Source organism: Pezoporus wallicus, unplaced genomic scaffold, assembly GCF_028554395.1.
Source record: "Pezoporus wallicus isolate ANWC-B61680 ecotype Strahan unplaced genomic scaffold, APGP_CSIRO_Pwel_v1 contig_2384, whole genome shotgun sequence".
Lineage (NCBI taxonomy): Eukaryota > Metazoa > Chordata > Aves > Psittaciformes > Psittacidae > Pezoporus > Pezoporus wallicus.
The window spans coordinates 4,699,011-4,724,439 of NW_026640488.1; the positions used below are offsets into that span (position 1 = coordinate 4,699,011).

Below are 25,429 nucleotides of genomic sequence, written 5' to 3' on the forward strand. Positions count from 1 at the left end.
TGTCACATTTTTTGTTCATATTTTACATATTTATTTCTCCATATCTGTAACTTGATTTATTACAGGGACATGGAGAATAGATAACCTTTTAAGGGTTAACTAGAAACATTTTTTAAAATAATTATTGATGTATGCTTGGTTTGTTAGCTAAATTCATCACAGGCTTTTCATGCTAATTTCAATGTTACAATAACTACTTTCCAAGTAATCAGTTTTTCTGTTCACATTGGCAGAGCAGTGCAACTCTGCAGTTTGCTACTGCATGTCAGAAAGAAATGAAATTCCAGGAAGAAATCTAAGAATGACTGCACTTGGCACAAATCCAAGATTTTAAAAGTTTTCCTTCTAATTCAATGGGGAAAACAAAACCTAAATTTCCTAAGCACAAATTTTGCATGTCTTCTCTCAATCTCTTATTTTACAGCTGCAATAAGAACAGATCATGAATCTAGTGTAAATTCACTGCTTGAATAACCAGCCTGACAGAAAATCACAAATCAGAACAAAGCTTCAAGAAAGAAAGAACACAGTGTAATGCAGTAAGTAGTAGTATAGTATATACAATAGGAAGTGACACGATCGTAAAAGAAATGCTATTCTGAAGAAAGTAACACCTGACAACAGTCTGTCATTATTAATGCTAGCTAACCTTAGTGAAAGGAAATTATTCTTAGAAAGTTTTTTTCACAGTCAGCTGAGAAAGCTAAAGGTGGCAAAATCCTTTCACAGACCAGTTCAGTGGATCTGTCTTTGCTCATTGCTCTGAGTTACCGCCTACCCGTCCCTCCTGACAAACTTCCTAGTTACAATTTGACACAGTATTTCATTGATCCTTCTGTTTCTTGACACTGAGGAGACTGGAGAGAAGAAAGGTTGCCTCACTAGCATCACTCTGCTGCCAGTGGGGAAAATAGTGATCATTCAGTAAGCAATTCAGAACATTTAACTAACTCTCAGATTTTGAGGATCTGCACACATCTTCCTAAGCTTGTCTTACAAATTGTCAATACAGAGATCAATATTATCTCTTCCTAAAAGAAGACTTTGTAATGCACAAGCGGATCATCAGTTGAATTGAAGAGGATTTGTCTGTACTCAGCAAATCCGAGAAAAATATTCTCTGATTATAAATGAGTATCTACCTAAATACACTGTATCTGCCTAAATAAGTAGAGATGTATGATTTTTCTTTTATTTTCTTTGATACAGCAAGGACTGCAATTTCACTTCATGAGGAAACAGTAATAGCTAATAAATGGTAACGGCATTATTCTACGGAAAACATGCAGCAGCTTTGTGCTTTTCAAACTCAGTCAGTTGGTTAAAAATTGGTTTTGCTATTTCAAAACCTAGTAATGTTACAAGGCTCCTAACAACCTGAAGAGGAATGACACAGAGAAGAGCCATAAACACCTTCACTCCTAGATCACCAGTGAGAATAATAAATTCATTTAACATACAGTGGTGTAAAGAGAATTTGGATCTTGTATATGGGAGATATGAACTAGACATAAGTGACAGCTTTGCCAAAGGACTAGAGTTCTTGAGGCTAGCTGTAAAACATCACTAATCTTTTACTTCCAAAAACACTCTGTAACTTTACATTATTTTGCTATGAATCTGCAATAGCGACTGCTAATTTATTTAGACATTCAAAAACTCCAATGAGTAGATACAGCTTATTTTAAATGGAAATTTCTGCATGCTCTAATACAGCTGTCTTTTTTATTGGCTCATGTTACACACTGAGATCTTCAGAATGACTCATATACCATTTAATTTCTACTCCTTTTTAATAAAACAAATTGTTATATAATCAGATTTAATCAGATAAAGCTATCTGACATTAATTTCTCATATTTTTCAATTTAACATCATAATCAGTGACATGAATTTATAATTACTCACCACAGTCTATTACAATTCCCCCAAAATATCCTTTTTCGTTTTACAAATCAGCTTCAAGTGTCAGCATGGTTTAGGTGGAAATCCTTGATGAAAGCTTGGCACTCATCCTTAGCCTGCAGCCAGTAGCACTGTGGGAAGAAGGTGGTGGGATCGGCTTGGTGGAAAAAGGGCAAGTTTTGGAGGTTGAGGCACAGCCCCTCCTTGGTGGTGAAGGCTCCAGTGCCAGCAAAGTGGTTCACTACCTGGTCCTGCTGCAGCTGCTGATAGCTCACAGCATCGCATTGGCTGGTCCAGATGAAGGCTGGTGTCTGGTCCCGCACCATGTAGGCCATCGTGTCACGGGTGCCATTTGGGTCCTCATCATACCACTGGGCCTCTCCTCCTCAGGAGGCTCTTAGGTCCTCACTGAGTGCTGACCCAACCCGATGCTGACCCTGGCTCTGAATGCAGAGGTGCCTCCCACTGCTCATCATCACCACCATCCTCCTCATCTTCCTCAGCAACTTCTGGGTGTCCTGCTGCTGCTCCAAGCAGGTTCACACCCTCACCATGTTGAAGAACTACTTCTCCACCCGGCCCCCTGCCCGTAGCAGCTTGTGGATGATGGCATATGGGCCCTGAGCCGAGAAAATCTTCTCCTTGATGGCTGCCTCCATATGCTGCCTGGTCCTCCTCAGCAGCTCCACGTTGACTGAGTGCTGCTGCCTGGTGCTGGCAGGAACTTTGTGCTTCTGGCTGCCCGAGCCAAGTCTGCCCCACACAGCATGCACCAGGTTAGAGAGCTTCATGCTGGAGTCCTGGCTGCTCTACACCCCCCAGGGGTGCCTCACAGGGCCCAAAGGCCCCACTCAGCCCCCCAAAAAGAGCAGGAACATCTCCTACTCTAGTAGTTGCCCCCTGCCCAGCCAGGCTGAGGGGGTCTGTGTGCCAACGAGTTGACTCCTTCCAGCGATAGCCATTGGGTTCGCCCTCTCTGTTTGTGGTTGCTATGGTGCTCCACAAGGAGCCTGAGTGTTCCATGGGCCAGGGCATTCCATGGGCTCCCAGGCGCTCCATAGCCCCTCCCAGTCGTTCCATGGGCGTTGACAGACAGCTTCATCTTGCCGATCTCCGATCTCCTTGTTGATCTCCTCCATGAAGTGGATGACAAAGGCCACCAGCTTGTGCTTGTTACAGCTGCACCCAGGACAAGTGTAGATGTATTTATTATTACACTCCAAGCTAGATCTGCAAAAAGAAACTGTGCATTTTACTTGTATCAGATCAAATTCCAAAGTGATATCTAAGTCCTAGGAGGCCCCAAAGAAGCAGAAGTACTGACACAATTCACTCTTTAAGGTGGCTTGATTTAGGGTCACATTTGTGGAATAAGCTTGGCAAAAGCACTTCCCATTTCTACTTTCTTTAAACATATTTTATTTGTAGGAAAGTAAAAAGAAATTACTGAATGCTTCCTAAATTGTCCTGATTCTAAAACCATGAACTCTTCATAAGTACACTGGGATAATGTTGACTTTCTTTGTAATCACTTAGCTTACAAGCACTTTTGTTTTAAAATTATAAAGTTTTTGATCTTTATATAGCATAAAATACTGGGTTTCAGGTTTGGTTTCATGAGAACAACCCTCCTCTCTTATGTTGACAATAATTCATATATTTGATTCGTGAACTGCTCTCATCTTAAAGTAACAGAAATCTTATTTCACAGAAACAAATTTGTGCAGATATTTCTTTAGACGCTTAAGAGAATCTACAAGCAATTTAAAAAAAAACCCTTTAAACATTTTTATTACTATAATATCCAATTTTCATCCAGTCCATCCCATATATTTCTGAAATATTCAAGAGTGAGACACACTCAGGAAGAGTGTCTTCAAGCTTTATGCAGTCTGCAAAAGCTCTGCAGGATAAATTTGGTTTTATTACAAACTACTCTGTGTACATGTGATAAACCAACCACCAATAAAATACCCTGTCAATCATACACAGCTTTCAAATATTTTGCAGACAAAACTATCTAAAACAACAATAACAAAAAAAGATTGGTAGGGGATCTCCTACTATGTGGTAGCTAAAGAGAAGATATAGGGAAAAAAAGAAGAAAAACCTAGTAACTTCAAACCTGATTTTGAAAACCTGAATGATCCACTTCTTGTTATTCCCAGGATACAAGGTTAAAAAAAACACAAACAACCAAAAAACAAATTATAACTTGGATAGTTTTCTTCAAGATGATCTCTCATTTTATATGCAGCATCAATGCACGATCTCCAGACAACATTAGAGGGAAAATAGGGCTAGTCAAACACATGACCTGGATTATTAATGCAGTATCATTATGTCAGTTTGCCATGAAGTATATAGTATAAGAAAAGGAAACATACATGTTTAGAAAGACTTTGAATGGAATTTATACACAAAAGTTATTTTTAAGGCATAGACCTGAATACATACAACAAAGTCAGTGATACCCGTCCACTGCCATCTTTTGCTCTTGGTTTATAAAAGCATTGACAGCCTTAATGCTAGCACAGAAGCTTCACTTAACAAGGGTCTAGCCCAGGCTGACATACTCAATACTCATAGAAATATTTTTCTTAGAGCCTTTTAGGGAAGCAAAAATCCCAGTCAATCTGATCTAAGCAAACTAAACATTTAGTATGAATTACACTAATAAAAAAAACTTGAAAGCTGAGACAATTTACATTTAATTCCAATCTTAGTTATCTGCAAGCATCACATAAATAACTGTCTTTGCTCAAACTATTAATACAACTTTACATGTTAATCAGTCTAATCTTTTATCACAAGAAAACTTTACTAGGCAAGATCCATTCCTTAAAGAAAGAAAAGACACTTCACTGGCAGCTATCTCAAGGCTTACTGAAACCACTAAAACTAATTATGTAGGAACATTTTTTCTTTTCTATTTTCCCTTCTCTATGTACATTAATTTTGATAACAATTTTTAGTGATAGCCTTCGTATGTTTTGACCATGGTTTCCGATCAGGTAAACTGAAAGCTATTGTAAGAAGATGCTAGTACATGACAAGATAAATTACAGTGTTCAGAAAATTGCCCGTAAAAAAAAGTTTCATCATGTGGTGGTACTTACAAACATATTTTCCAGAGCTGTACCAAGTATGACATCATTATTTTACTAATATGAAGCCAAGACATTATGAAGAAAGTTAATAAGCCTACAGGTATCATATATTTTCATGGTTGTTCATAAACAACCACAACAGCTGAATGTGAAACTAACAAAATCTCATTTTTTCTACACATTATGGCCAGTAAGATATTTGTAGTTCGCCCTTCTGGTATATATATATCTGTCAGATCTAGTTTGTCTTTGAGTCTGTCGTGGTTTAAACCCAGTCAGGTAACTTGTTCACTCACTCCCCCCCCTTCTTTCCCTCCCCCTACTCCCGGAGGGACGGAGAGGAGAATCGAAAAGAATGCAACTCCCACGGGTTGAGATAAGAACAGTTTAGTAACTAAGGTATAACACAAATCACTACTGCTACCACCAATGATAATAATGATAAAGGAAATAACAAGGGAAGAGAGTACAACACCTCAGCACCAGCCGACCGATAACTTGCCCCCCTCAGCCCGACCAAGCTCCGACCGATACCTCCTCCAACCCTGCAGTCTCCCAGCCCTTCCGGCTAACTCCCAGTTACATCCTGGGCATGACGTGCTGTGGTATGGAATACCTCTTTGGTCAGTTTGGATCAGGTGTCCTGTCTCTGCTTCCCCCTGGCTTCCCTTCCTCCCTGGCACAGCATGAGGCTCACAAAGTCCTTGGCCAAACCAAAACATTGCTATCAGCTCTGTTCCCAGGCCGAAAGTCAAAACACTGCACTGCACCAGTTACCAAGAAGGGGAAAAAAGACTGCTACTGCTGAACCCACGACAGAGTCACAGAAATTAAGTTGGAAATTCCCCATTTCCTAAAGGGACTGTGAATAACGGTCATTATTATTTTCTGGCTGTTATTAACAAGGTGAAGAAATCTTGCTGATATTTAGAAGCTTTGTTCTTACTGAAAACTCACATTTGTTGTACATATGAAGTCTACCATACCCTGCTACTTGCAAGGTTAACTATTATTTTGAAGCAAAGTGCCTAATTGAGGTACATGTGTTCCCACTGTAACAGTTTGGGTTTTTTTTAAATAACCAAAGTGCTTTCAATTACACAGTTGAAAACAAGACCATAAACTCCAGTTAAACAAAACACTTATATAAAAGGTTTATATGGAAATTGGAGTATTCCACTGAGTCATGACCATATTCATGTGCTCTTTGAATTGAAGTAACAGGTTCTCACTTCTGAGCCGTTCATTTCTTCACCAATCATAGTAAGCAATCCTCTTTTGCTGCAACAATAACTCTTTGTTAAGAGACTTCAAGTTTCTATAAGATCTACCAAAATAATTTTACCTCTTAGTTCACCACTGTTGTTTATATTTGTCTCTTTTTAATTTTTACTTTTTTAACTACTGCTTTCTGCAACACGCCCAGAAGTACCTTAGAAATACAAGTCCTTTATGAATCATGAAACCATATATACTATACCATATTTTTTCACCTTTATTCTATGCTTTCATATTAAACAACGGGACAGCACTATTGATTGGAAAGCTTTTATTAGATACTCTATTATTTAATATTTTCCTGCTTCAAATATCCAATTAAATATTTACATGAGAAGAAAATATTGGAGAAAATTAAGATATTTCCCTTAGTAAGTTCTAAAAGAAAACTGTTAATGAACAAGCAAAACAAAATCATATTTAGTAAGTACTTTTGGGCAACTGTCAAAAAATCCAGTCATTTTATCTTATTTAACCTGCAAAAATATAATAAAGAATGCAGACTCAATGATCACTTGAAATTCACATGAATTTTCTTTAGTGTATAAATTAGTCTAAGTTTTATACTAAACCAAACTATCTATTATTTAGGAACACTGTTTCAACTTCCCTACTTCTGGTTGGAGTTTTAAGTGTTATAATAGCCAGGCATTCATGAAAGGTGAATTAGAGGGACATAACTGATGCATCTGTTCTCCAAAGTTTAAATGCTAAAAATATTCTTTCCTGTAACTCCAACCAACTTTGAAGAATATATCTCCTACCATTCTCTATCAGGCTTTATCAGAGTCCAGAGTGAGCTTTAAAGAAAGAAAAAGCAATCTGTGAAGAGCAGGAAAGGCTGTAAGGTTGATTCTCCATTAGGGCTTTTCAGAATGCTTTGGAATGTAGAAAATATAAATGAAAGGTTTCATCTCCAGATACAAGTCTAATTTAAGCAAGTAACCATCATACAAGCAGTACGTCACTGCTGCACAGATGCTCCAAAACCTGTAAAACCGGATGGTTCTATCAATCTTATTATCTGCAAAGCATTGCCAAAATGAGAGTCAGGAGAAGACAGAGCAGCAAGCATAACAAAAGGCAAAAGGAGCACAGCTGAGAATAGCCAGAAGGAGACTTTAGAGAGGACCATCCTCAAGACTTCCTTCAGAGTTGAAGTGTGAACAGATGATGGATGGAGAAACCACCATTGCTTTATTGAGCAACTGTGCCCCATGTTTCCAATGCTCCAGGGTTTTCATGATCATGACATGTGAATTTATCACAGTATTAATCATAGTAAATGTATACAAATAAAAATTCTTTTAATGCTGTAAACTATACTAGCTGAAATTCAGTATTTTAGCTATATAGATGTGGAAACAGAAACCTGCATGAAAATCAAGCAAAACTACAGGAACTATTAAAAGTACTGACAGATAAAGACACTGCCAGAATTCATATTAAGCTTAGGTAAACTTTTAATTTATCTCTCCTCTCTAACAGAACAATGAAAAAAATTTTGGCCATGGATACAAATGTTACTTACATCTAAATACAACAAAGTTCTGAATACAAGCTTTTGGAAACCAACTCTAGATTATCAAGATAGCTAGATAAAAATGGTATAAAGACGACAAGGAAAGGAAGAATACACAGGAAGGTGATAACATTTACTTATGACAAAGAATATGAGGTGATGAAATAAAAATCAGTCTGTAATCAATCAAGAAAATTTAGATATTAATGGATACATGGTACTGGGAGTATGGGGGGACAAATCACTCCATAGCTTGATACAGAGAAATCTTAAATGTCATCATTTGAAAATCATGGCAGACATACCATCTTCTGTTATTTTGTCAGAGCTCAAAAATTAATCAAGCTTGATCTGAATAAGTAACTTGATTCATATCACTTTAGCAAGTAGTGGTACCAGTGATTTTACAGGTGGGTGGCAATTTTCTTTTTGAGTCAGTACTGAATCAATACCTTGGTACACTTCTGGAGGATTTTTTTTAACTATTATTATTTTTAAAATATTACAAATTTTAAAATAATATCATTTTAAAATATTATAAATGCCAGGTGAGCCAAATTCCCAATGCATCCTACCTATCTTAATTCTTCCTACTAGGATGCCAGGGAGAGGCAGAAAGAAAGAGTTTCTGTCCTTGGTGTTTAAGCAATTGTGCCTCTCTTCATTGAGACAGACTCTTCGATATCAAAGCACCTTTGTTACTGATGATGTAAACCTCTTATTTAATGTACTATAGTGATGATTTGAAAGTCAGGGCTGTGAGCCACAGGAGGCCATTATTAACAAAGCATATTTCTCATGATTTTAAGGACTGACCTTTCCTACTAGCTGTAGCATAGTCCAGGTTGCACTTTTGAGACTTCTTTTCTAAACTAATAACCTGGAAAGCTTAGTATTCTTTTTGCATCCTATAAAACTCTTTCAAACAATTCTCACCAAAGCTGTGGAAAGCATTAGGTCTAGTAGGATTGCAAAAGTACTGCAAAATGACGTGGACAACTTGGAAAAATAAGTATGTAGCTAGTAACAAAAGCATGAAGAAATGATGCTAGTTAAAGTCAGCTGAGGGAATGTATACTGTTGAAAAAAATAATCAGAACAGTAACTCTGCAAATGCACATAAAAATCAAACTGCAATTTTTGCATGCATTAATCAAGAGCTAATAGCACAAGCTGGATTTTCTAGCATCAGCAATATAGAGTGCAGACATAACCTGCATCACTACTTATATATATATAGAAGAGAACAGAGAAAAGAGTGAACTGAATTGAAAAGAAAGGTTTGAGTAAGCAAGATTGGCAGTGAGAAAAAGATGCCTACAAAAATTCTGAAGTCAACTTATAATACAATAGACCAAATAGCTTTCCAGTAATTTTAAAATAAAGGAAATATGGACAAGAGTGAAAAGAAACGTAGGTGTGATAGAAGTTCTTGTGTCTCTGAGAAAAGGAGCATAGGCTACAATAGCAGTAGGCCAATAATAAACAATGTCTGAATGAATAATATGGTAGAAAAAGAAAAATGTATCTAAAAGATAGCTTGCTGAAAGGAAAACACTAATATAAATGAAATCGTTACCTGTGTATCTTCCTTAAAATATTCCCATGTTTCTAGAGAGTATGTTAATTCATATTTTCTACAGAAAACTTAGAACATGCAGGGGTGAATATAACTATCATAAAGTCATAGAATATTTAGGGTTGGAAAGGACCTTAAGATCATCTTGTTCCAGCCACCTGCCATGGGCAGGGACACCTCACACTGGACCAGGTTGTTCAAGGCTCTGCTCAACCTGGCCTTGAACACTGCCAGGGATGGGTACTGTAATATAACAAAAATAATCAAGTAAGTTCTTTATTTCCTAAGTTTACTTTTAGAACTTTCTGCTTCTAAAAAAAACTTTTGGTATTCATGCATTTCAGCTCACACAGGAGAATAATAACAGCTATCAATACAGAACTACCATTTCAGCAACTCTTCTAAAGATGTGTTCAACACATTCTGTTAAGAAATTGGCTCGGAGGAACCACTCAATTCAGAGATCCACATTGTCCCTTCTATTTCATTGAAGATTACTGTTTGTAGATGTCAAAATGCATAATGCTTTTCCAGGTAGTTTAACATGGCTTACCTGGGATTATTTTAAAGGTTTTGTTCATAGCAAGTTTGTTTGCTTTGTTAAGCCTTTTTTTTTTTTTTTTGACTTTTAAGAGTTGTATTTGAGGAGCAGAAATAAAAAAATAAAAAAAAAGAGGTGTATTTCTCTGACATTTATGGCTCACCTGGGATTCTGTCATAAATACAAACACAGAAAAGTAAATTCTTGACAGACATGGCATTTGTATTTATGACCACAGCTTTAAAGTCATAACTGTATACTAAGAACAATTTCACCATGCATAAACTTTGTATGTAGGTCCATACAATCACAGGGGAGAAGGCAATGTGAAAGGTTCTCCTGAGTATTTTCTTCAGAATAAAAAAAGGGGCAAAAAAAGATAAGAAGTTGGAAGGAAAATAAGAGGGCAGATATCAAGAGTTCATTCTAGGAAATATGCTTGGTATTGTGGAGAATCTGAAAACATTTCTGTCATCAGTTGCTGAGTGGAAGTCTCCAGAATGGAAGATGGAATGCAGTGTATTCCCTCAGAGGACATTAGCTTTTAATGGCATCTCCATTAAGATGTGGGGTTGCTGGGTTTGAGGTTTGAGGGAGAAGTATATCAATAAGAGAATGTAGACTGATATGAAAAAAGTGAAAGCTGTAATCTGATAAATCTGATCTGGTCAATTGGTTTTAGCAAGATGAACAGCTGAGAAGTTCTGGCAGAATGTTAATCAATGAACAACTTCAAAACTCCCTAAATGGAAATATTGCATTCTTCCCGTGAAGGTAGCCTAAAGAAGGATATTGTGAGCTTTTCTCAAAAAGTAAAATTTGAACTACACTCTTTAAAAAAGTTACCAATTTCAGTCCGTGAGCAGGTGTTAAAATTTTTATATGGACAAGTCATCTAAGTAGATCTTGTATAAATGTAAGAACAAAGGGCAGACATTTTGTAAGAAAAATGTGATTGCTAACAGGTATAGGGGAGAAGCTGAAGGCAAAACAAGGGGAAAAGGTCAGAAAAAGAATAGAGGAAAATGAGATATAAAAACTGTTACATAATGAAGCAACTAACACGAGAAAGTAATACATACTGCATTTGGGGAAAAATCTGATATTTTTGAATTTTCCATAAGTGTGAATTATTTTCTGTAATAAATAACAGGTTTGATAAAACATATTCAAAGAGGTAAGTGGAAAGGCAGATAAGAAAGTTAAGACGCAGGCTAACAGCAGGAAATGAGGGTGGTGAGACATTAGAACAGGCTGTCCGGAGAAGCTGTGGCTGCCCTGTCCCTGGAAGTGTTCAGGGTCAAGCTGGATGGGGCTTTGAGGAACCTGGTTTAGTAGCAGGCGGCCCTGTGTGGCAAGGACGTTAGATCTTTAAGGTCCCTTCCAACGCAAACCATTCTATGATTCTATGAAATAAAAGCCTACTAAAATAAAGTACTAAAATATCAGCAAAATGTCCCGTGATAGCAATTCTATAGTGAGTCAGAACACAATTATACTACAATTTAAGTAAAATTTGCAGAGGCATATGATTTTTCAGTTTCATTCAGATGGATGCTGATTATCCCTGACTCCAATCAGAGAGAGATCTTTCCATAAGAGAAAGATCAGTAGCAAGATGCTACTTACACAAATAATAATCATAAGTGTCATAAGAAGAGTTGAGGAATACTAAGTACTTCTAAAATTACCAACTGGATATTATCAGTAACATTATTAATCTGACCACACACTTGACAGCATTCTCTAAGTTATTTTATCACTTTTTAAACACACTACTTACATACAATTCTCATTATCAACCTTTGAAATCCAAACAGTATTTCTTAATATTTCTTTAAAGTCTCTTTGAGTATATAACACTACTCATTATTTAACACTGGCTTTTAGTCACCCTTAGGCATACATCCTGTATAATTTCAGTAGAGGAGTAGAATACTTAAAAAGAAAAACAGAAATTCAACAGCCATAATTTGAGTTTAGACTTGGACTCCTGCTGCTTCTTGTTGCATTTTTCCATTTGCAGAAAAAAAAAAATAGGATAGTACATTGTTCTGATTTTATCCCTCCTGAAGTGAATAGTTTAACTCATATTGAAAACTGCATGGTGCAAAAACTTTATTTCTAAGTGAGAAGCACTTGATATGATTTACAAAATCACACTGTCACTACTGCTTAGTCTAACTGGTTCCCTACATATGTGCTGACTCCCAGTTATGATGACCTGTGATGCATTTTGCTGAAAAAATGATATATCTATCTTCCCAGGCCAGCTTGTCACATTATTTTATAAAGTGTACTATTATACACAACATTATTAGTCTTGAGATGCAAGGATGTGGTTCATTTATAACTGAGTAAATTAATAATTCCCACAGTAAGGCAAACATGATTATAGCTTATAATATAGCCATAGTAAAGCCTAGAATACATAGCCTCTGGGGACAACTTAAATTATACAAGGACTTAGGGATTTTGAATGTTTAAAATTGCCCAAGTAACAACACATTCTTTGGTCTGTAAACTGTAAGCACACTGTTTCCCTCTGCATTTTTTTTCTTTGATGTTAATGTTTAAGTACTAAGTTCATTTTCCATAATGAAATATAAGACCCCACTATTTTTTGTCCAATTATTTTTGTTTTCCCGAAGGTTTTATTTTTATTACACTGTCTGAAGGGATACTAAATTATGGCTGCATAACAACCTTTAAGCAAACATGAAACTGCAAGAACAAAACAGAGAATGTATGATGAACAAGGTTCAGAAAGGTATGGAATGACCAAAAAAATATGGAAGGAAAAGAAAAAAAACTAAACAAACCAAGGAAAGGTCTAGAAATAAATATACAGGATCAAATCAGTGTGAACAGTGAAACGTAAAATAAGTTTTGAACAAAAGAGACTCAGGAGAACAATTTAACTCAACGACTTTACAGCCATTTTTTTTTTTTATATATATATCCAGACTCCATTAACTCTTTCTTTCACCCTATGTTAGTTTATCACCTATACGTATTTGAGTGCTATTAATTTTAGTGCCTCACTCCTTGGATACTGGACGCCATTCTCTTTCTATATTTGAATCACAACTGAACTGTTAATATTAAAGGACTGTGGCTATAACATAATTTTTGCTTTAAAAGACTTCCAAGCATTCCAGTTTGTTTATGTTTTTCTTAACCTAACAAATAAAAAAAAATAATACATTCATCTTCAGAATTATGTGCTCCTGTCACTGGAAGCTTTTACTCCCTTGACAGTTCTTACTGCACCTGTACACAAAATGCACACACAGACATTATCTCAGCACTCAGGTAACACTTTCCAGGCTTTTCTTTTTCTGTTTGTGGGATCTCAATCACTGTCACACATTCCTCCTCTCCTATTAAACATCAACGAATCTGGCCAATTCTAGCAATTTCAACTTTGCTTTTGATGTCTGATCACTACAGTAATCTGACTTAAAAATGGGTACCCCGTGGGTCCCATACTGGACTCTTCCAGTTGTGATAAGCACTTCAGAAGTATGCTGGCTTGGCCTGGGCCAATAGTCACACTCCCACCCAGCTGCTCACTTAATCATTCCACCTCCACTCCCATCCCCTCACAGCACAGGGAGATAAGAACATGAATGAGAAAGGGTTCAGATAACTACAAGGAGATTGCTTCCTAATAACTATGGTGGGCAAAAAAGACTTGAACTTGGGAAATTTAGCTTAATTTATTGCCAACTACAGTAAACATGTAATTACTAATTCAGGTGGTGGCAAACAAAAAGACATACATACATAATGAAAACAACAGCTTTCCTCCCCATCATCCCCAGGCTCAACTTCACTTCTTCCCTCCCAACTCCTTTACCCTCCATCTGAGGGGTGGAGAAGCAGTTTCTCTTTGTGTCTCCTCACCCTTTTCATCTGCTCCAGACAGGCTGAACCTATACACCAGTGTGGCTCTCTTCTCCACCATGGAACACCTCCTGCTCTTCCAGCCTTGGACTTCCCTGCTGTTTCTCTCTTTTTTCTCTCCTCCTCTCTTTCTCTGGTTTTCTATGCCAAACATTCCTTTTCTACTGTTTTCTCAAGAGGCACCACATGCATACCTGAGGGGCTCGTGGCTGCAGCCCTTGCTGCCGACACCTGGGAACCTGCACACAGCACAAAACGTTTCTCTGGGGTTTTTTTTTGGTTGGTTGGTTTTGGTGCTTTTCTGGGGTTTTTGTTTCCATTTTCATACTCAAAATGTATGTACTGGGCTTTGAAAACACTCACAGGGTCTGCAAATACAGTTAACTGAACCGCTCAGTTTGCAACTGAACTGTTAGCTTCATTATTTCCATTCATCATTTCCCTTTTATTTCTGTGTCCAGATGTATGTTCCTGTTTCTATCTACAGCTCATGCCATGTATTATACTTAGAAGAGATTAGTAAGAACTCCATTGTATATGAGCATCATGAATATTTACAGAAAGCTAACAAACACTGTAGAAAGGAGCTTGTGAACATGAGCAAGACGCTTCTGAATGTCAGTCATATCATTAATACCAAACTAACAAAAGCAACAATTATTTAACTGAGAATTTTCTAAGGATGCTGGTTTTATCCTAAGCCTCTCAAGTGACTTAAAACTACCATTCAAGAAAGATGAGCTTTGACACTGACTCTTATTTTACAAAGCACCACTCTGAGGAAGCTCAATTTACAAACAGGAAACAAAATAGCAAATGAAACAAAGGTGATGTGTGACTGCAATTTCCACCTTAGAATTAAAAGCATTCACAAGAAAATGAAATATAAATAAACAAACTAGATATGTGATTGCAGCGATTTTCAACACCCATAGCAGTTCCAGTGATCTCACACTCACTTGAGACGGAGTGCAAGCACAACTTCCAATGTAACCCACTGTCCTCATTTAGACCAAAATTGCCAAAGCAATGTAAGCATACCCAACAAGCAAACAAAATACAGCTGAAAGCTTATTTTTAGAGTTTTGTCAGAAGATGCAATTATGTTTCTCAATTTTGTTACACATTTTTAGGTCACAGTAAGTTAGGTGGCAAATATTGGCTGTTCCAAAAATAAGATTTCTAAGTTATACTAATACTCACTGGTGATGTGATTCTTTGAAAGTACCATACACACTGATGAATATTTGGATGAATGAGCAAAACAACCAGTTTTGTAGCAAATTACTTGTTTTGGAAAAAGTCAGTTTTTATTGAATTATTAGAAAATAAGGTTATTAATATGATCTGTCGCAAGTCACTATGGATTTCTTAAAATGCTCATTTCCCAGATTTCTTTCAGATGTTTGAAGACAATATAATCCTGAATGTATAATGCTGACTGTATTTCAGGCTGCAATTTTATCCTCATGTTCTTTTGTTATATTTATTCTTTTAAATGGTCTGTGAAACATGTTTTCTCTATGTTTAACAATAAGGGTTGGAATACAGAGCAAAATAAAAACCAGTCTGACAAACATTTCATTTCCATTTCTTTTCTTTGAAACACCGGAGTCATGCAGCTTGTTACATATCTTTCTATTCTTTATGAAATGTTTTGATAATAAATTGTTAAGTAGTTAAAGAGCTTTCTCTTACTCACATTGATATCTTCCAAATCTAAGCTATTCAGAACAACATTGTTCCTCTTCCAGATGATGGGAGGTCTCAGAATTCCCTGGATTGCACAACTTAAGACCACACTCTGTCCCACTGTTGCTGCAGTTGTGCTTAGTTTTTGATCTTCAGGCAGACTCAGCTGAACTACTTCTGCAAAAGATATATTGTTTGAAGGATTAATTAGAAGGCAGATTCAGAAGGTTAATTAGCATGCAGGTTTTGTACACTAGTAATTTAAGGATTTTAATTGGAATCAAAGTAAAAAGAACTTCCAAGAACCACAGGAAGTTCAGAGTATTTCAAATAAAGGTCAGCATGACATTTCAATTAAATTGACTGACAAGTATCACCCTGTAAGGAAAGATGCATTTAACATGAAAATTAATTTCAGAGGTAAGACTGTTATAAACATGACAGTTTATACAAAGTCTGATACCACAAGTTATTTGACAGTTAAGGCCAATGCAGCAGAGCAGTCAGCACATTCATATGAACTAAAATGGCTGAATTACTACAATACACATTCATATGAATTCATTCTCAGAAAATAAAAATAAAAACTGAGCTCAGAGTACAAAATATACAGGACTGAGAATGAGATGGACAGCAAAGTGGATGCTGCATTCAGAATATAAAATTAAGGTATATGACTAATGGTAAACCAGGTTTTATGAGTCTTTTCTTGGTATCAGTGAAAACATAGTTTCCAGATCAAACCAAAATTAGTAATCTCTTCCATTTCAGTCTCAAAAGAATATGTATTAATCATAGTGCATACACATTAATGTCATCTTTAAAAAATAGTATTAAAATGATTTCTCAATTTCAAACGTGATTCCTTTTACAATGGCAGAAATTCAGAGCCAGAAAAATAAATAGTTGTGTACTTGAATAAATCTCTTTAAATAAACAAAAAAAGAGAAAACAGGGTTAAATACAAACCTGAAGTAAATGTCACGCATCACTTGACATATTGTGAGTTATCTTATTCCACAAATATTTGCCACATATTTTTTGCATTTACTGTTCAACACAGTATAAAGTGCTAGTGTTGATAACCTATTTCAAAAGGCTTGAAAACCAGCTTTTACTTTATTATTACCTAAATCAGTCAGAACAGAGTGTGTTTCTATTTTCTTTGTTTGCCCAATATTTAGTAATTAAACTGTGAAAGGCAGGGAAATGGAGTTTTCAAAGTTGACATTTTGCAAAAATATTTTAGAAAGCAACAGAGATAAATCAATAATGGAAACTTACTTTAAGCATTATTTTTTCAAGAGTCATATATCTCAGGTTGTCATTCTTCATATATGTTAAGCTATAGCAATATTCTTGTAAGCTAACATATAAAATTATATCACTGTATTTTTAAAACATAGGAGAGGTGGGGCAGTGCTAGCGAAAAAAGACAGTTACAGCTGTGCAGTGCTTTGATCAACCTTTCTGTTTTCTTAATCCTAAATACCATAGGCTGATGTGTATAATGTAAAATTCTGCTACTTTAAATTAAGCACATTTTATAAAAAAAGTTGTTACACTGTGATTTATTTTAGGTTTCTGAAGAAGTTAAAGAATAGGCAGTAAAAGTTGGGCTATTTCAGTTCTCTCCCTATACACAAAAAAAAAATCTTATTGCCCACTCCTTTGATGGCCCAAAACAGTCTGTAGGGGACTGTATGCAATCATAAAACTCTTTTGTATCTCAGAATACCAAACCAGGAAAATAGAAGGAGAAACACTGAAGCATATGAAATTTCTGGCGATGAAGTGGTTCCTTACTATGTCTTACAATCGGAAAGAAAACCCACAATATCACTCCAAATAAAAGTTTTTGAAAGTGAAAAGGTATTATATTGGGACTTTATATATCACTTTATAATTTATTATTTAGGGAAGAGAAAGAGTTCTTATGCAACTGTTTCAGCCAATTTAATTCCATCAATAAATGTACAAGTTGAACCTTCTCATTCACCTACATAAGTTGTGTGCGTACATAGCCAGAAAAAACTCTTTAGGAGTCTAAACTAATGAACATTATGCAGACTGGTAATCACTATCTAAAATTAAGACCACATCAAGCCTGTATTTATTTTGTTTGCCTATTTCAAACCTAATTTAAAAGCAATCACCTTTTAAAGCAAAGCAAAGAAGCCTTTTGTCCATGGACAGAGTAAGCTCTGTACTTAATGGATAGCATTACTTGATGGCTTGAAATAGCTGAAATGCAGCCAGGTAACATACCTTTTCCTCTTCAGGCATTGGTCCATCAGTGTCATTTTGCTGTTCTTTAACAGCAATTTTAAAATCAATTCACACCACCATTAGCATGACTAATTTTGTCATTTTCTGCTATATCTTCTGCTTTGAACTTGTTGTAATCATGTTACTTGCATATTTAGTAGAACGTTTCAGTATGAGAAGTAACAGAACATGTTTCATGAGTGACTGTTCTTTAGGGTCTCATGCCAGCAGCTGTTCTCTAAGGTCTTACACCAGCAAAGCGGTCTTTCTGTTCTCATGATTCATTTAACAGCACACAGAAGAAAAAAAAAAGCTAATTTTTTTCACTGCTCATTAAGGTTTTAGATGCAGATTTTGGATTAAAATTCAGAAGGTCTTATTTCCAGCCTCATGACCAGCATAGCAGAGCAGATTCTACTTTTATTTTATGGCAGCATGGCTGTTAATCAAAACCAAAAGCTCTTAATAGACTTACAATTATAATTAACATTTATTCTTCTTTAATCTTTGCTGACAAGAGACTTGAAAATCATTTTTTGTTGACAATTATAATACTGTAATAGCTCATGGTTTTTAGGAAGTCCTGTACAAAACAATCCCATAAAGAAAATTAACAGAAACCATAAAAGAAAACACAATCCTGCATTTATTTCCAGTATTAGTCAATGAGATTTAATGGAGAGTGATTCGTAGGTCATGCTAGGAAACATTTATTTGATAGAAGAACTTAAAAGCTTCTCTGAAAAACAAATTTGAAGAAAAACCCTTACAGTTTCTACTTCCTCTTACAAATATTGAATGCAGTACTCTTTATTAAAACAGCTAGAAACATTAGGAATAGTTCAGGTTTTAAAAATTAGGATAAAGTAGAACATGTCAGTTGACCTCTTGCTTTGGTGAATTTAGCATCCAATTATTTTATTATTGAAGCAGCTTTCAATTTTTGATTTTGTAAGGACCTAAAATGACCACATTTCTTTTCAAATGTCTAAAAAAAGAAAAAAAAAATCAGCAGAATTTAAGGACTAAATAAAATAGAGACAATTATGTCTTACAAAAGCTTATAAATGTATGCACTTATAAAGTGTTTACCATTAAAGCAAAGCCTCTATTTTCTAATGGTTGTTTCAAGTACTAAGAATGAAAGTAGACAGTGAGAAGTATCCCAAGAACTTTGTGAGACTGAAAACCCAAACAATAAAATAGTAGGTAAATTCAGTGGGGGTAAAAGTATTATACTACAGCAAAAGCAATCCTTTGAATCTAGATCAATGGGCTGTAAGCTGACTTGGCAGGAGAGACAGTGAGTGATGATATGCAGTTATATCAACTCTGTCCTTTTAAGCAGAGAAAAATTTGTATCTTAAGGAAGGAACTAAAAGTGAACAAAACCCTCATGGTTTATCCACATGAAAACCATATGCATCTGTGGGTCCTCTGCAAAGCAGATAAAAACACAAAACCAAAACAAGCATGATAAGGGTATGTAACAGTTAAAATATGAAAAATTATCAAATAGACTTGGATTTTTCTTTTACAAAACACAATGTAGAGAGCTTTGACAGCAGTCCACAAAATCATGGCTCTCATGGAAAGCTGGAATAGCTATTGATGGCTTATTGTATCTGCTAAGACTGGAAAAACATCAAAATAAGCAAGTGTGAGGACAGCTTCAAAATGAAGGACAGTAGTTTTCATGCTTACAGTGACAGATCTGAAAAAAGTCTTTGTTAAAGGATATTGTGGATCCCAGAAGCTTACATGTGCAGGACAAGATTGCGCAAACACATGTAAAAGTATAATGATATTATTCTTACACTTCTTTGAGAGAAAGTATTGGACTATCTGGACCTGGGACCAGTACAGCCCTTTTTGTAGTCTTAAGGCATTCTTCTTTACTTTACATGGAGTTTACCCAGAAAATGTGATTTCTAAGTTTTCTTTACAAAGTTTACATGCTCCAGCTTTAAGTGAAACACAGTTTAAGGTACTTTCACAGCTTTAATGAGAAAAAAAAACGCCAGCAAACCAAACCAAACCAAACCAAACCCAAACAATTTAAATTTAAAGCAGCTGAGCTAATAGACAGTATGTGCTATGTCCTGAAAATCATTTTACTCAGTAGGTGAATTGGCCCTTCTGATATTCATTGCTTTGAATAGGTTTAACTCTGAATGCAAAGAATATTTTCTACATTGCTTACATATTATACATGCTCATTTTGACTATTTTTTTTATTTTAATGTAATGATGGCAATCATGGAAATCAGTGATAAGCACTTTTTTGCTAATTTCTAATTCACAAGCTGATAAAACTAAAACAAAACTTCAAAGCTCATTACATGTGCATTAAATTTCATTCTTATTTTAATGAATGGTTTTCACTTGCTATGACCATTGAATCAAACTTCTCCTCAAGACCTTGTGCTTCTCACAAATCTGCAGATCCTAAAGCACTCAACAAGTTTTAAATGCATGCAACATGGACTATAATGACTGACTTAAGCCTTTACAAAAATCAATAAAACATATAATTTCATTTGCTCTGCAGGGCACTAGGATCATTTAAAGAAAGTTCAGAAGCACTGTTTATGGAAATATGAGGAGTTATTGACTCTTTACAACTCCCCTTGTCATCATATAGCGAAACACAAAATGCTTCTATGCAGCTGTGGGCTGCACCTCATTTAATACACTGCACAAAATCAAGGATTGCCAGAAGTGCAGTATTAGCAGCATTCACTAAAACCCAAATACATTCATCAGGTTTATCAGGTGATCACCTGCCATGATTTAAGCCCAGCTGGTAATTCAGAACCATGATGCTGCTCACTCCCTCCCCCCCTTCCTCCCCCTGCTCCCACAGGGATGGAGAGAATTGAAAGAACGTAACTCCCACGGGCTGATGCAAGAACAGTCCAGTAACTAAGGTGTAACACAAACCACTACTGCTACCACCATTAATAATAATGATAAGGGAAATAACAAGGGAAGAGAATAGAACAGCTCACCACCTGCTGACCGATTTAACCCTTCCAGGTAACTGCCCCCAGTTTATATACTGGGCATGATGTGCTGCGGTATGGAATACCCCTTTGGTCAGTTTGGGTCAGGTGTCCTGTCTCTCCTTCTCCCAGCTTCCCCTCCTCCCTGGCAGAGCATGAGACTCAGAAAGTCCTTGGTCAGAGTAAACATTACTGAGCGACAACTAAAAACATCCGTGTTATCAGCGCTGTTCCCAGCGTGAAAGTCAAAACCACTGCACTGCACCAGCTACTAGGAAGGAGAAAAATGACTGCTACTGCTGAACCCAAGACATCAAGGTTACTTTGCATCAACATCTGAAACAGATCGGGGAATTGGAGAATTGCTTTCTGTACAGGAAATATATAAAATAATAAACTTGTAAAGATACATCATTCAAATCCAGCTAAAGCCACTTTGGAAAATGTGGAGAAAAATCTGTATGTATTTGGTTTTGCCTAATATTCTTGTATCAGCACTACAAGAATACTAGGTAAACCTACGCATGTTTTGAAAAGTATCATTACTACTCACGGTAAGGATATTTACAACAGTGCACATAAAGGGTTTACCCTACAGACTAGCTTGTTATGAGAAACTTTTGAAATTGCAGAGGCCATTCAATTCTTATGAGAACTTCTCCACCCTAGAGGAAAACACAGGCCAGGAAAGTCAACTCACTACCTGTATTGGGCTTCAAAGTCTTCCATTGTAGGCGAAATCAGTAATTTACTCCCATAACACTGTGACACATAGCCTGTTTCTCATAGATTATTTATTAGGGATAAACAAACAATCAAAACTTTGCATATTCTGACTGGCAGATTAGTTCTTTCTCCTTATAAAGAAGGATGGCTGGTTTCATAAATTTACATCTCTTAAACAGACAGTGAAAAAAATGGTAAATAGTAAATCTCTCTCATTCCTCTTTCTACCATCACCCCACCAGACTGAAATTGCCTGCTCAACCTTAACCTAACCTCAGTATGCTCTGTAACTGATTTTATACATCATTCAATGAATCCTAAGGGAAATTTCAAAGTTATTGTGATAGGTTAAAATTTGATTTGATGCATGTTACCGGAATTGCTGATCTGACAGTAGTCAGATATGGTAACTTAGGTTTATGTGTGTATAAATAAACTTGCAACTTTTATAGACTCAATATTCAAAGCTATACAACAATATATTTCTAGCCAATAAAGCTGCAGCAAAAGTCAATTTTAAAGTATGTTTAGAATCTCAGAGTAAATGAAACACTAATTTCCTAATAACCTATTGCCATTTTTAGATTTCAATCCCATTCTAAAGGCTATACTTCAGATAGTTAAGGTATAATTAAAACAGTTGTACACTAAAACTATTTTGAAAACTTACAGATACCGCAGCAGTCCAGATTATACGATAAACCCTCTCACCTAGAATGCTACATCACTGTTTAAGAAAATATGCAAATGACCTACTCCAATAATATTTGTCTTCATATGTGATGATATGACACCCACAGCTAAGCCATCTTATCTGTTTGATCATTTGTATGGGCACACTTATTCACTGTGCATCCATAGCACCGCAGCAGTTTCTGGAGACATTTTCTCAAACATAGTTGTTCTTGCAGTAGTAGTTACCTTTTAAAAATCCATTAAAAATATCATTTTATTATTATGATGATAGGAACAGAGCATAAGCTAAGAGTGGCCTGTATAAAGATGAAGCAATCTTAGCATATGTACCTTGAATGAGATACCATTAGAAATTAAAAAAAAAACCACCAAAAAACAAACCTCAGAGACTTGCAACTAATTTTCCCATTTAGTGTGAAACATTTAACACTTTACACTCTTATCCATTGTAAATTCAGCAGAGAATAAGTGGTTTTGTTCAGAATATGGAAAATAAGATGGCACTCCACAACAACACTGGAAGTATCAGTAAATAAATATTGCTGTACTTGACTTTTATATGGTTTCTTTTATAAAAGAAAAATACTTCTTGTTATGCTAGCATATTGTTAATAACAACTGTTGCGGAATTACACTGAAATGTCTAGGTTTTTAAAAACAATAATGTTACAAAACAATATTACAAAGTCTAATGAAACATTGACCGGATGTTAAATTTAGTCTCAAAACTTTTTGTGGAATCTCAGTGTTTAATTTTCTAAAGTTAGTACCTCTAGATGCACATGACTGAACTTCAAATCTTCCAAAATTGCAGTGGTGAGAAAAATGGAAGAGAAGAAGAAATAAAGACAAAAAAAAAGGCATACAAGAAAATACAGTAACAGAAAATTTTAGGAGGTTACCTAGGTCCAATGAGATTTTCTGTGTCTCTATTATTTACATTGATTTTTAGCTGTGCTTACATATTCAAGAAGGGAGAAAAATAAATAAATACAACATGACATATCTTATTTCTTCTGGGGAGGAGCATTGCTCATCTTTGCCAAATGTAATGTAACATCCCCCAAAACATCTCTCTAGTTTTCCTTATAACATCACATTAACATCAGCTTTGTTATGCACATTGCCAAATCTCAAATCAAACAGCTTCAGTTTGATGTCTCTGTGCATGCTGTCAACTTCTGTACATTTCACCAACTCTTTAATGACATGTTTCTGTGCACTGGATATTATCTACACCAGGAATATATATTTTAGAATATATTTTAAATGGATCTTGCACAGATATCAGTGTATTCAAATTATAGATATATTTCATTACCCTGGCATAATATGTTCAAGCGAAAATCTTTATTTTGTTTGTTTTTATACTTACTCATAAATTTAGTAGCTTACTTTTAAATTTTGGAATTACATAGGCAGAAACATGCAGTATGAAGTGATTATTCTGCTGAAGAGAACGCTGAATGTTCCTCTGTTTCACCAGAAGCTGCAATGGGCAGCAGCAACAACTTCAGAGAAGAGCCAGATCACGCTACAAAACTCCCACAAGAGGTCTTTTACTTGCAGCTGCGAGCAGCTTAAGCTATGCTTCTGAATAGCACAACTAAGGCAAAATTTATCAAAGCAGATTAAACTCTTAAAACCAGTATAGCTCCCCCTGGGGAAGTACACTGAAAAATACCTAAAATTTGATTCAGCCTGTTCTACTCAGAAGACAAAAGGATTAGTTTTCAATAATGCCTTTGAAAAACATTGCTGGTCAGGAAAAATAAAAAAGACTATATGAAAATGATACTTCATAGAAAGCAAACAAGGAGGTTGACATCCAACAACCTCAGTGTTTATCTGAAAATCAATAACCACTCCAAAAAATATCCATTCTAATTGTACATATACACAACCTGACACAAGAATGTTATGTTTAAAAGCAGTATTTTGGCAACTTTTCTGGTATAATTCAATTTAAAAACTGTCATTAAATCTTTTTCTTGTTTTCTTTTTCTTTAAAGCTTTTTCTTCATTCCCAGCTACAGAAGCTCAGATGCATTTAGAATAGGCTCCATTCTTATCTTTCCCTCTTCTCACTGTCTTTCTTTTCCTCTCTTCTTAATTATCATTTTGTTTTATTTCTCCCCAGCCCTTCCTCCCTTTATATTTCTCTACCTCACTACCTGCCCCCATAGATCCCATTAGTTCTACTTGTCCTTTCTTAAATACATGCACATATGCTATTTATGCAATAGCTCAACATATTGAAGTGATCATCATTGATTTATTTTAGATCTAGAGTTCACTTATTTGGATTTATCACTGGGTGGGGCAGGGGAGGGGAGCTGATGGCTACATCTTCCTTGTGGCTTAGATACAAGGTGCTCACAAGCAGAGATACTGCTTAGAGATACTTGTGTGCTCACAAGAGTTTGTAGGAATGTACCCATGCCACTTCCTGCCTAAATTCTGGGCAAGATGCACCCATTCCAACATGCACATCTTCTCATGTATAGGAAGAAAGGAGCTGCAATATTTCAGTATGTATGCAAGTCTGCACAACAGGGAGGTCATGACAGTACACACTTTATGTCCAGTATCTTATCTCATATGTTTCAGTCAGATTTAGATCTTATTCTGAACAATAGTAGAAGACACTACTGAAATATAATTGGCTGTCAGAATAGCAAGAGTATACACAATTAAATATAGAAACTGGATTATCTTTATTGCTACTAACCTTTTAACTTGTTTCAAGACGAGAAAAAGGTTGTTTTCAAAACACTGATCACTGATAAATTCGCAGTCAGTACTAATAACTACTTTTTTCATTTGTGTATCAAATACATTTTAAAAAAGCATGATTATGTCTATCCATGTACATCCTGTAGCGTTCACCCACCAGAATTCTGCTAGGAACCCTGACACTGGGTCCTCATGGCTTTTAGACTTCTAGAAACTGAAGAATCTAGAAACTGAAGAATCTAGAAGTCTCTCTTTAAATCACTCTTCTCTGATCTTCCTGTATAGTTTGTTTTTGCCAAGACCTGGAACAGCATTCAGACGTATTCAATGTCAAGTCCTGACATCTCTGGAACACTTCCATAGCTTAAATACAAGCTTTTCCAACATCCCATCCAAGACTGTGCAGTTTTACACTTCTCAGTCTTCTTAGTCATGCATAGAACAAGCCAATGCATATTGCAG

At 35.8% G+C, this 25,429-nt stretch overlaps 1 protein-coding gene across 5 annotated transcripts in view; it reads right to left on the reverse strand.

Annotated features, from left to right (window-relative positions):
* FSTL5 (follistatin like 5) overlaps positions 1-25,429 on the reverse strand; it is a 318,360-nt gene that overhangs the window by 81,156 nt on the left and 211,775 nt on the right. For all 5 annotated transcript variants that reach the window (XM_057419057.1, XM_057419061.1, XM_057419058.1 and 2 more), the window contains exon 7: positions 15,547-15,713. In XM_057419057.1, the coding sequence (XP_057275040.1) occupies positions 15,547-15,713 (167 nt within the window). The remainder of the gene's footprint in view (positions 1-15,546; positions 15,714-25,429) is intronic.